At 32.9% G+C, this 14,051-nt stretch overlaps 1 protein-coding gene across 1 annotated transcript; it reads right to left on the bottom strand.

The window, feature by feature from the left end:
• Window positions 1–6,633: 6,633 nt before the first annotated feature.
• LOC107890884 (tryptophan aminotransferase-related protein 2) lies at window positions 6,634–11,000 on the bottom strand. The gene is made up of 5 exons (XM_016815472.2): window positions 10,242–11,000; window positions 7,826–8,129; window positions 7,457–7,737; window positions 7,076–7,371; window positions 6,634–6,991 (listed from the first exon to the last, which is right to left on the bottom strand). The coding sequence occupies exons 1-5, from the start codon at window positions 10,490–10,492 to the stop codon at window positions 6,807–6,809; spliced, it is 1,317 nt and encodes a 438-aa protein (XP_016670961.2). The 5' UTR covers window positions 10,493–11,000; the 3' UTR covers window positions 6,634–6,806.
• Between the last annotated feature and the right edge of the window lie 3,051 nt (window positions 11,001–14,051).

Here is a 14,051-nt window from a genome sequence, read left to right as displayed (position 1 = left end):
ATCTTATTCAATATAAATTAGAACACACTAATTAATCTAAACCCTAAACCCTAACTTGACACTAAATTCATAAACCTTAAAACACTAACTCTTAATCTCTAACCCCTAACCCCTAAATTACAACCCTTAAACCAGAATCCCTAATCCATAATCCCTAATTCCATAATCTATAAATCTTAAAATTGTAACTCCTAAACCGGCCTTAAATCATAAATTAACCATATACCCTAAATCATATACCCTAAACCGTATATATTAAACCTTAAACTATAATGTTAATTAATTAAATATTTTAAAATTAATATTATCGTATCTTTTACAATTTAAGTTTTATGATATTTTATTTTACTCATAATTTAATATATTTTTCCAATAAAGTAGTTTAAATAAACTGTGATTGAAAAATAATAATAAATAGTTAGGAGTTAGGACTTCTCTTTAATAAAAAATTTTGTATTAAAAAAATATTATTTGTTATCATTTAAATGTAAATTTGACCAATATATAATAAATACAACGAAATATCTATTTTTTTAACTTATAATAAAAAAATATAATTGAAACATTACTTAAAAATATATCAAAAAATGAGATAATTGAGAATATATCAAAAGCGGGCATTAGCGGCGCTTTTTCAAAACGCCGCTAAAGGCCCAAGCATTAGTGGCGCTTTTTAAAAAACGCCGCTAAAGGCCCGAGCATTAGCGGCGCTTATTCAAAAACGCCGCTAAAGGCCTGAGCATTAGCGGCGCTTCTTCCAAAACGTCGCTAAAGGCCCGAGCATTAGCGGCGCTTCTTCCAAAACGTCGCTAAAGGCCCGAGCATTAGCGGCGCTTCTTCAAAAACGCCGCTAAAGGCCCTAAAAACCAGAAAACGACGTCGTTTGGCTTAGGTTTTTTGCGGCATTTTTTTGAAAACGCCGGTAATGCTTATTTTTAGCGACATTTTCCAAAAAGCGCCGCTAATGCTCGACCTTTAGCGGTGTTTTTATAAAAGCGCCTCTAATGCTTGATTTTTAGTGGCGTTTTTTATCCAAATGCCGCTAAAAGCCTGTTTTGGTGTAGTGTCAACCTATATGAGAACCCATACCACTAATATCAAACACAACAACCCAAGTATTATAACTTCGCTTGACATAAATTGTCTAGACATGGCAAATCACAACAACAACAACAACAACAACAAGAAGGTGAATTTTATCATGTAATCAAACCATATAACATCTCACTCACTTATCATACGAATTCATGTCATTTTGTACAACAAAATTTTCAATCTCATTCAAACATGGGATAATGTAATCACTTGTATGTTCATGACATTACTCTAATACAATATTCAAATTCAATTCAACATTTCTATATATGAACATCAAGATCATTATATCTCATTTCAATTTCTCATTTCATACGAACTGCATTGCCCGATGAACTCTAGTAAACAGATTCAGATACACAAGTGTCTTCGTTACACCATTTGCTCGTCCAAGCTAAGTATATTCATGTTAGGTTACCTGTCTGAGCTAAACCTTTATAACGAGACATCTGATTGCTTGTCCAAGCTAAATATATATACATGTCAAGTTACATGTCCAAGCGAAACCTTTAAAACGACATCAGGTTACTCGTCTAAGCTAAACCTATTTCACATGTATTTGAGTATCCACAACAAATGTTAGACCTCAGTAATCATCTGTAATCGATCTCTTACTAGTGCGCACAAAACCCTATTGACATGCTAATCGTATCCTAACATTTACTAAGTTCACACAGACATCTATTACACATATAATCATCACTTTCAATTTAGTTCATTTCTCACCTTTTGTACCAATTCACAACCAATTTAATTTACAATCAAGCATACATATATATAATTCAAATGCATATAATCTAAGTTATAAATACCGTATGAACTTACCTAGTCAAAACAACAAACAAGTTGGATCTTTAGGGACTAATCGATAATTTTGGCTTTTCCCTGATAATCTCATATTTGATCCAATTATCAATTTATACAATTATTTTAGACAATTCATCAATACTAAACATTTTCATGTTATGTCATGATATATATGGACCTATACAATTTTGTTTTTTGATACCCCTAAAATTTTGTATTTTATTTAATTTAGTCCCTAAAATCGAAATAACTATATCTTTAAATTTTGAGCCTTGATTTTTAAACTGATTTCAGTTACAAACATTATAGACCCTCTACTGTCTATTATTACTAAAATTTCACCTCAATTTCACCATTTATACATTTTAGTCCTTAAGTACAAAACTAACAATTAAACTTTACAATCTAGTCCTTTTCCATAATCTAAGCTTAGATTATTGAAATTTCACTGAAATTTCACCATTTATACATTTTAGTTCTTATGTACAAAACTAACAATTAAACTTTACAATCTAGTTCTTCTTCATAATCAACAATGGCAACTTTCAAAAACTTTAAAAGTTTTACAAATTGGTACATGAGCTAGCTAGATTAAGCTCCCATGACCTCAAAAATATAAAATTACAAGAAAAGAACTTGGAAAAGCTTACCAATTGAATACCGAATGCTAAAGCTTTAAAAATGGTTTTCCTTAAGTTTTTCAAGCTTTTTGCAATTAAAGAAGATGATGAAGATGAGTAAACATCCACTATAATAAGCTTAAATACTAAGATTAATGCCTTAATCACCTTAATAAACTTAAATTAACTATATAATTTATTAACTTAATCCACCATTAATTAATATAAGTGGATTCTCCCATTATATCCCACTAACATATATTAGAAAATGGTTTATTTACCATTTGGAACCTTTGATTAATTAAAAATTTAGTCCTCAAAACTGCCTTTTCTGGCACACTGAAAATCAGGTTGTTGCCCAATTCTTGGGGGGCTTTTGCGCATATAAAAAAATGTTAAAAATGCCTACTAGTCTTTCAGTTGTTAGACAAAAAGATGGCAAGCTCTTATGAGATTACATTAAGCGTTTTAACACAGTGACCTTGTAGATCGAAGGTCTAGCATATTAGCAGGCTATTAATACTTTTACAGCTAACATTAACCAAGAACATATGAAGTATGTCCTTAGAAAAAATAAACCTTAACGTAGATGCTAAGATAGAATAGATGAATCTGTCTAATACAAAAAAATAAACCTTAATAAATACAAGATATTAGGGTTATATCACCAAAGGCAAGATCACTCAAGTTGAAGGAAATCGTCTAACTAGGAGTATCAAAGGACACATCCCAATCTGCGTGTAAACTTAGGGGGGGGGGGATCACTCTCACTCCCTTAATTCACCCAAAAATAGTTTGGCTTGTTATGATCATGGGATCTTTAAAGCACCACTTCTAATTAAACAAAGTTGCTTTAAAAATTATTCATTCAAGAAGTGTAAGTTTCATGGCGATATGGGCCACAAGATAAAGGATTGTATTTCTTTAAAAGATAATATAAAAGTAATGGTTAGGTGACGACAATTCAAATGGTTTATATATAAAAATAAGGTACACTATCATAAATTATCATGTTACATATTTTCATTAGAAAATTACCTTGACTGGAAAAATTAACCATTTCATTATTAGTTAGTCAAAGTCATTTTTCCTAGGGTTAAATAATTATAATTTTATTAACTTTTCTAATATGGATTAAAAATGTATAATCATATATAAAATCCATTTAGTTTATGGTTAATTTAAATTAACCAAAAAGATTCATTTTATATGTTCACCCGAATGATAAAATTTAATTTAGTGTATTTGTCACATGGATAACATCCAAACATTGATTATTAATATCATGATATATCTCAAGTTAAATATATATTCATGATACTTATGTAGTACAAAATTTCACTCACAATTTGGATGGAATAAACTAGATTTGAACTCTCCAAACTCGTGGTCTATTTATAATGCACAAATAGATGCCTAAATAACTATTTAAAAAAACATCACTTTCTAACTTGCACCTTTTTTATTTCAGAAACCGTTGAACTCAATTGCACAACTTTTCATTTTGAGAAGACTCTTTCAAATGGTCATGATGCTTCAATTGGATAGCAGTTTATTCAACTAATATTTGAAGAATAGCATCACCACTCAAAATAAAATAAAAGTATTCTTTCAATCCATTAATAGAACATTTTCCAACCATGCATTTGCATTCCATTCATTTTCTTTCTTTCTTTCATAGTTGTTATATATATGTATGTATATAATACATGTTATAGATAAACTCACACTTTATTTTTATCAAGAATTGACGCATGTTGCATGTAATACTTCAATAACCACGTCACAAATAAAAATCTAATTTATGCAACAAGTGTAAAGCATTAAATATGGCATACTTTTTCTTCCTACAAAGATGTCTTATAAATAAAATATAAACAAAATCAATGTGACCTTATTGTCGATAACCTTCCTCGTATTACTATGCTTGTAGTGCCATGTGGATAAGTGGTGAATAAACGTACATTCTTTAATTTCTCATCAATTTGTGAAAATATATAACCTCATAATGGTTAATGTGTGGAGTTAAAAATAATGTTTCAAAGCGTATAATCATGTCACTTTCTTTAAGGTTCTATTCATCCCCACCATATATATTGGTATGCAAAAAAGTTATAAGCAAATGAACCTCAACGATAAAATAAAGTCCGATGGTTTTCTCTGTTTTGCACTGACGAAAATAGTCCATTAAGCACTAAATAGAGTAAAACAAGAATATCAAATTCTACAAAGAACTTCTATAGTAATTCTTTTATAGAACAATATATCTTTATGTGCACATTCAAGTGAATGTTGAGTTATATTTATAAGAACTCTCATATCTCTTCATATAATTATATTTATTCAAATAGATAGCCACATGTTTTAACAATAATATCTACTTGAATAATCATGACACTTTGTTAATAATAGATAACATAACTTTCAGTAGTTAAGAGATATAATTCATCAGTTTTGAATAATGACAACTCTCTCGATTAATAATCAAATCTTTTAACTTTTAATTAGGTACAACATTTTAATTATAATTATTGGAGTAAGCTCAATTGTCAATATCCATAGGAATATAATTATTGGAGTATTATTATAACCCAAAGTCATTAATTTCTCATGTTGATTAGTGTTCCTCCCCTTTGGGGCTTAGCCTTGAACCAATTGTTGCTTCCAAACGGATTCGGTTGTCCTCCTTCAAAGCAATTTTGTTCCTTAAAATACTTGAGAGAATGCTAGCTGTAATTAATTGCACTTCGTTACTGTAATCATTTCCCCAACACCTCCGAATGATGTCAGAACCAAATCAGTCACTCCAGCAATTTTTTCATATAATATCTAGAATTTCTTCATATCCGACAATTAAACCTCAATCGAAAAGTTGGAGTAAATTTTTTTGTTTTCTTTTTAAACATGTTGTAAGAGGGCAGAAAGTAGCTCAAAAAATGATAAAATATCCAGTTAAGCATATAACCTCTATCCTTGGATATCTTATGACAAGTTGTTAGAAGCTTACCCCTAAATTGTGGCAACACTTCCCCTAATAAGCAAATATTAAAACCCATACAATAATTTCAAAAAGCTTAAAATAATTGTTATGTTAGTGAGAAATTTATTAAAATAATATGATTTCAAAATTTATTACTGAAATAATATGTTTTTCTAGGGTAAAAAGAATTAATTTAATGGAGACGTGTGCTAATTTAGTCCTAAAATAGAAAATGAAAATTTTAGCTGACGAGGAGACTGATCCATATTAAGTGGGCAGGCCTAGAGGCCTCATCAGCTAAAAGCATCGTCCTTAATTACTCATATATTTTTTGGTTATTTAATGTCATTAACGACATTAATATAAAGATGTATCATTTTATGTATGTTTATTTTTAAAATTTTTTAAACATTTTAATAAATTAACGAATTATATCACTTATGAATTTATTTATTATTAAAAATTTTAAATAAAAAAATTAAATGAATTAACACCCATGCAAATTTTAAACACAATTAATTTGAGATATATTTAAGAAATATAAATGACAAAAAAAAATTAAAAGATAAGAAATGAAAATGGAAAGTTGAAATAAAGGTCCAGTTTTCAACTAGACCCTTTCCTTCAACTGAAAATTGAAAGATCAGTGGAAATAAAAGGCCAACTGAAATGGGCAATTCAAATGGCAAAAGAATTGAAAGTAGAAAAAAGAATTCCTAAGCTGCGAACTCACTGAAGACATTTATTTTGAAAGAAGAAGGTAGAGAAGATTTTATCGAATACTGATTAAAAAAATGGTCCAAGTAAAATATAAAGAGAATGATCAAAGCTTGACGATGGATGGTGATTAAAATGGGTAATTATAAAATAATGATTAAAATAACCCCATATTATTTTAGTAATTTTTCCTATGTTAGCTGCAAATAAACAATAAAAAGTCATCACTTTTTCATATTCGTAAGTTTGCTTGTGTGGTAGTATAGTGTGTGGGTGAGTTTAAACTTATATTTTATCAAAAAAAGTGTCATGTAGAACATAAAAGAATGAAATAAACCATTATAATTTGTGTTACTTAATGTTTAGAAAATGTTCCTCTTAATTATCTCACCCTGGGTTTCGTGGTGCCATTAAGAAGCTTAAGCCTTGTACAGGGCTCGATTTCATGATTAACTGCAAATAGCATGAGAGCATTCACAGATGGATTAATGAAGAAAAATAATCTATTACTTCTTTTGCTGGCCAATATACAAAAGAATTATAACTCCCCATTTCCCTCTGTTATGCTTACAGAGGAGTCTTGAATGTCAGGACCGGATGGTAGACAACCTTCGTACAAAGGTTTCATAATTTTTGTCCCGATCCAACATACTTATCCGGACATACTTAGGGTTAACCCCAAAGTGCTTCCCACCCCTCGTCAAGATCTTCTTCCCTCGAAGGAAGCTTTCGCAATCCTCGATATCTCCTTCGCACTTTATCCATGCGAATGCTGCAAAGGATAGAGTTCAGGTTAGTCCACAGGACCAGGGGTATCAAATTGATGCTCTTAACCTTCTTTTTTCCTTTCTCTTACCCGGTTGAGGCTCGAAGACCCTGTTGAGAAACATGCAAAGCTGGGGAGGGAAGTCTGACACGCTAAATAGCCCACTCTGTTGCACTGCCTCTCTCAATTGCTTCCACCTCTTGGCCATAACACGGTAGCTGAACTCGAAGAAGGAATCGCCTTCATTTGGTCCTTCACTGTTGTCCGATATAACTTTCAAAACTTTGGCTGCTCTGACCTGCGAATCCTTGGACACACCAATGGTGTTGATCTCTATGTACTTTGTCATTTTTCTTGCAACATCCTCATCTTTAACAAGAGCCCACCTGAAAGATGTATATTTGAGCAAGTCTAATGACTTAACCACTTATGTCCAAAGAATTCTCATTAAAAAAATTATATACAACTTACCCAATGCGCATCCCAGCATGACCGGTGCTCTTGGACACAGTGAATAGCATCAAATCATAGTTAGCCGGAGAGGATATCGGAGTATATTGTGGCCAATAATAGGCAAGATCATGAATTAATATCCCCTCACTACCGTTGACGACAGAGCGCCTTGCGAATCCATCAGGATTGTTTGGGGAGGTAACGAGTTCAATGTAAGGGCCATTTTTACTAAAGCTCCGGGCATCACCTGCCCACTTATATAACCTAGACTTGAGGCAGTCAGTAATCAAAGGATAGGACTGCAAGTAATCAACACTACTGAGGTCAAGTTAAACATATCTTAACACATTGCATATGCATTATTTCTTCCAGAATTCATGTACTTACAGAATAATAAGGGGCTGCTGAAACCACACTAATGGGCTCTGCCTCAGCGCAGGGCGACAGTGCGTAGAGTGCAGCTTGGAAGAGTTGCGTTGAACCCGTCCCAACAACAATGTGCCGGTTCTCCGTCACTGCATTTCCGACCACATTGTGTAATCTGACAATTTGTTTTGCAAATTCAGGCTCTAAGAACCAGCAAAGTCTAGTGGCATCCGAAAAGTAGCTCATGAACTGCCATCCAGGAATAACAACGGTGGTCTCATCCCCCTTCTTTTGCCAATAGCTTTCGTACATTGTCGGATCGCCACTGTAATTATTATGTTCATGAAATACAACTAAGATATAATTAGAGAGTGTTCAATTTAGAAAAGTCAGAAAACATGTTGATGCACATGAAGGATGATCCCGTATCTACTCTATTCATCCGGGGTGATTCAAAATAGCAAATTTCAACGAGGATATTAGATACAAAAACCAAAAAAATACAAAAAGAAGAACTACAATTCATGAAGGGTAAAAACAGTTCACAACAAGTAAAAAATGTTGGTAAATAGTAGCGGAAAAGAATCTGACATCAGCTGCCATTTGGGAATGGGCCATGGGGAGCGCAGGCAATGGCGGGACCCAGTGATCAGGAGATAAATGATTACATGCGTATGCATGGGTCACATCAGCTGGACACATAATAAATTGTTCTGCTACGTGGTAAAGGTGAAGACCAAGAGATCATTTCATTATTGGAGCACATATAAATTCTAAAACAGGGCCACCAAAACGACACAAAGGTGCTGGATTTCAGACAACCCCACTTTCGCAATTGAGTCCACCAGAAAAGCAAAGCAAGAAAGAGGTCTGATTTAATGGTAGCATAGGCCGCCTATGGTGCTTCTAAAAAGTTATAAAAGATCTTGAAGTCAATAGCTCAAAGACAAGCTTTTTAGTGTTTGTTTTTTAATTATTATTATAATTAGATGTCGCCCAAGGGCAGAAAGTGGGTCACATGCAATGCACCCAAAGGTCACTCAGAGGGGCATGGCCCCCACAAAAAGAACCGACATGCAATGCATCTATTATTCTAATTTCTATTTCCTAGTTCGAAGCCTATAGTGGGGTTGCACTATTATGCACAACGGAGGAGGAATCCCGCTTGCTGCTGCAAACTAAAAGCGGAAAACCCAATATGTACGTTGTTTATTTGCTTTCTTTCGCATTGATTTGTGCAATTTGAGAGGTCCACAATCACAAGATGTAATGAGCATAATGATGAGGCAGTGGTGAAAATGTCAAATGTGTAATACCACCACCACCTACGGTTGGGAACACACACAAGACATGTCATCAATTTCCCTGAAAAAGCCACCTCTTCTCTCAAAATGCACCATGGAAAATCTCAATAAATAACTCATCACCAAGAGAAGCAAGGATGTTGTTAACCACAACTTTCTCCTCATTATTATAATAGTTTTTTTCACTTAATTTATTAAAAACAAGAAAGTTACTAACTATTGCTAGGGGTGTGCATAATTCGAGTAAAACCGAAAAAATTCGGTTAACCGAGCATAATTCGAGTAAAACCGAAAAAATTCGGTTAACCGACCGATTAATCGGTCGGTTAACCGAATTTTTTCGGTCGGAGATCGGTTAATTTTTTTATAATTTTTCGGTTAACGGTTAATTCGGTTCGAAACCGGTCGGTTAACCAAAAAAATTAATAAATAAAATTATCCAACCCAGCCCAAATTCAATTACCCAACCCAATAAAACTAAAACTAAAATTTACCCAATTACCTAATCCAATAAAACTAAAACTAAAAGACAACCCAATTTACTAAAGTCTAAAACTCAATTCACTTTAATAATTTATAATTTTTTTAAATTTTAAAAATAAAAAATAAAAAAAATTCGGGTATTTTTCGGTAATTCGGTTAATTCGGATAATTCGGGTAATTTTTAACCAAAAATAAAAAATACATAATTTTCGGTTAATTTGGTTAACCGACCTTATTAACCGAAAAAATTTCGGTTCGGTTAATTTTTTAAAAAAAATCAATTCGATTAACGGTTAAAATTTTTAGAAAGTCGATTAATTTAATTATATTAATTTCAAGTCGGTTAACCGAATGAAACCTCTAACTATTGCTGAGTATTAGTTAACAAAACCAAATAAAAAAGAATCACTAAAACACGTTTTACAAGAAAAAAAATCTAATTTTGTGAGCATTTATAGGAAATCATACTGACAGACAGCATCATTGACCCCTGTTTCCTGCCTCCATGAAATGACCTCTTACGCCAAAGCGTCACTAAAATTACTAGTAGTGTAGATTGCAGTGCTAGAAATGTTGAACGAACACACAGGGAGACTGATACTACTATTTCCAATAATGACAAATTAATTAACATTAATAGAAGAACTTACTGATCGAGGTTGATAACCCTGTCTTCGTCGCCTTCAGCCATCGTAAGAGACGACGATGGTGCAACAGAGGAAGAGAGACGTGTTATTTTGGTAGCAAGCGCCTCTTCCTTCTGCTCCGCAAAAAAGAAGCCATTAAAGCTCCCATCTTGAGAATCATGCAAAAGCAGGACCCTCAAAATTAAACTCACATTCAGAGCCAGTGACAAAACCAGCAAGTTCCTCACTGCAAAAACACTCAATATGTATGCCATCTCTCTCGCAAATAAAACTCCAGTGCAGTAACAGAGGATAAAGGAAACAGAGAGTTAGCAAGTGAAGACCGACGAACTACTGAAGAAGCAAGAGGAGAGTGATCATAGCAAAACCAAAGAGATGATTTAGCTGGACCCCGGAAATCCTATTTCCAGAGTCCTATTTTGTGCATGAAAAACAAGTAGCTCAACCGGTTTGCTTCTACAACTTCAAAGATTTCAAAAAAAGAGAAAGGTTTTCAAGTTATCCAAACATCAATGCAGAAAATCGATACACTGGGCATTTATTGTTTTCTTCGGCAAACCAAAACGTGCAAAATTCGTGGAAAGAAACAATGAAGTGAAGTAAAGCAGGTAACTGCAGGGTGTATATAGGAAGAACACCCTGGCAAATACTTCAGTCGAGGTTTTCTCGGGAATCAATAAATCCCACCATACCATATTTTTTATTTCAGATCTCTAATACAATCGGCACTAAGAAGTGTAGATTCGCTGTTACATATTTAAATGAAATGGGTCATATAGGAGTACGAGGAAAAAAAAAAAAGGGGGGAAGTGGGAAAGTGGTCTGCTTTAAGATAAAAACTGCTTTCATTTTGTTTTGTTTTTTCTTTTTAATTTTTATTCAGCTTTATTTTTTTTTAATCTTTACTTCGTCATTTGGTTTTCTTATTTATCCTCAAAATTTGCTTTAACCTTTAATATCTAATGCTGTCTAATTATTTTTGAGTTGTAAAATAATGGAGTTTTGATTTAGACAGAAATCTGAATGAGAATGGAAGATAAAATGTGATTTAATAGTTTATTTTACTTTTTGTTAAAGTCCAATTGTCATATTCATGACCTTCAGGCCCTTGTAGTTTCTTTGCTGTCACTGTTAGTTTAATAGTTGAGGAAGCAAAGTGCATTTGGCAGGGTGCGGCAAGAGCAGTGCTGGCACCATGCCACTAAAGTGAGGGGAAGGTATAGCCACGGACAGGAGAGCCATTGGCACAAACATCAGCATGCGCAATATTGAACCATGCGCGTTGTTCTGGCTTCAAAAGCTTCTGGAGGTCCGTAAAGGGGTTTGATTGGGGAAGGCAGTAGGAAGACCTCTAGAAGGTCCTGAAGAACGTCATCTTGTTGACTGTCAAGAGGACCTTTGATGTCCCCAAAGCGAGTTGTTGCCTTACCGTTTCTGGAATTATTTCTGGACCATTTATCCTAAGTCTCGTAACAGTAACAACCGTTTGATATAAGAGCATTACCTATAAATAGGAGCCACCCTACTCACATTTGTACGTTTCCTTCCAACCATTCTTAAACTCTCTCTAGCATACTTGACTCCAATAATAAGTATCTTAGAGGTTAACAAGTGCATTTGACTTTTTTAAGGAGTGCGTAGTAGACGGTGACTTGGGCATTTTGAGACGTAATTCTCTGCATGCTTGCTCAAGTAAAGTCTTGGTATATGACACATTACTTTGGTAAATATGTGTTTATTATTTTTTTAGTATTGTTATACCTAAATAGGATACATTGTGTGGATCCTCTAAAATTTTTCTTGATAACCATTTGTAGGAAATTCCTTGTGAAAGCTACTCGATTAATGATTTGTACAATAAGTGAGTTCATTCAATAATTGGTATTGCACGAGATTATGATGTCAAAATAGGACAATCTATGATAAAAGTAAGACTACGTATCATAACACCAATCTATCTACGTCAGCAACAATGCCCATGTAGATATTGACCTTTGATCCTTGACCTCTTATTGTTATTACAGTCTACTACACGCCACTATGAGATGAGAAGTGATCCACAGTATAAACCAAGAGCACAAGGGAAAGAGGGGGATCGATTCTATCGTCTTCATTCCTCCACTTTCTTCCTTCTCTGACAGCTCTTCGGACCACACAAGTGAACTAATTTCATCTCTCATCCTCATTTCTTGCCTTATTAATCTTTAATATCAACAATTGGTATAGTGAATGTATACTGAATATGTGATCATAGCTTAATCAACCACTAACCACCTCGAAAACATTGAAGAAAGAAATCAAGACAAACAACACCCAACATGGAACCAACCACATACTATCTAAAACCAACCTCAAATTAGCAGTAGACAACGTCAACCAATCCCATCAAGGTATCCTCAAGAACCCTAGCAGCCTCATGATTCTCAATACCCTTGTTATGCAACTTATCCTCAATATTACCAATTTCCTCCACCCTGGTACTATTCTCAGTATTTTCGAGGTAACACTAGTGCCTTATCAGGTGGTTAAACCTTCCAAAATTCATATTCAAGTTAGAGGTGAAATTAGAAATTTTTTTTGAAGAGCGGAATTAAATCGTATATTTTTACAATAGTAAAAATATAATTTTATTATTTTAATAGCCTATATCTTTATAATTTTAAATGATTAAATTAAATTTTTATCATTTTTTGGGGCTAAAACTAAATTTTACCATTACTAATTTAAAATTTTATAAATTATAAAACAACTTAAATAGAAAATTTTGTATTTTAAGAGAGTGAGGCTACTGCCAGCGCCCCTTGAGTTCTCCACTGGTCAAGGTACCAACAATTGGTAGAGATTCAAGAGAAAATGAGGGTGTTAGAGGAGCAGCGCTTTGCACAACAAAGGTTATATTAAAAACATGATAAGAGTGTCAACGCCAACTTGACCAAAGAAACAAAAGGAATTAAAAGATTATTGAAGAGTTGAAGGCTGCAGAGTTCCTTTATGACTGGACCACCTTGTTTAAGAAGAAAAGACCCCATCCTATTTGATTTGGTGTATTCCTTATAATACTCACCAACTTTATTGGATATTACTATTTTCAGTTTTCTATCTAAATTCCTTTTAACCTCATTAATGATATTTACTATTTGAGATTTTTCATTAAGTAAATAGATGTAACATCATAAAAAATCATCAATCAAGATGATCAGATATTTTTTTTTATTTATTAAAAGATGGAACATTAAAAGGTCCACATATATCAATAGGAATTGGGTGTTTTTATGGTGCTTTTCTTTGTAAGTTTTGTTTCCTTTCCCTTACTAATATTTCTTTGTATATGCCACAAACAAGAATAATTTTCATTTAGCATACTATGTTTAATTCCAACATTAATATGTTGGATAAGTAAGAATTTATCAAAAAAAATTATCAAATTTCAATTTATATAAATTATTAATAAAGTTTCAAGAACGCTAATGATATTATTCTTAAATAAATTGAAACAGTCATGTCCAAGCTTAACATTAAACTCGAAAACATCAAATTTTGAAATAACACTCCTTAAGTTGTAGCAAGTAGTGATAAATCCTTATATTTTTAATTGAAACTTTGATTTGGATTTGTGGTTTAGGCCAAAAAGAATCTCTGCATCATATTAAATATATGAATAGCGACATCAAATCAAACCAACAAATATTATTAGGAAGTTACCCTTATCCAAATTTTTTTAGAAGATAAACTTTCAAAAAGTAAAGGTTAAAAAATTTGGAAGACTGTAAATATTTTAAGTAACATAATCTAATTGCTGTTAAAAAAAAGAAC

The sequence above is a fragment of the Gossypium hirsutum genome, chromosome D09 (assembly GCF_007990345.1).
Source record: "Gossypium hirsutum isolate 1008001.06 chromosome D09, Gossypium_hirsutum_v2.1, whole genome shotgun sequence".
Lineage (NCBI taxonomy): Eukaryota > Viridiplantae > Streptophyta > Magnoliopsida > Malvales > Malvaceae > Gossypium > Gossypium hirsutum.
Note: the sequence above shows the minus strand (reverse complement) of the source record. Positions and strands in the feature narration are given on the sequence as shown.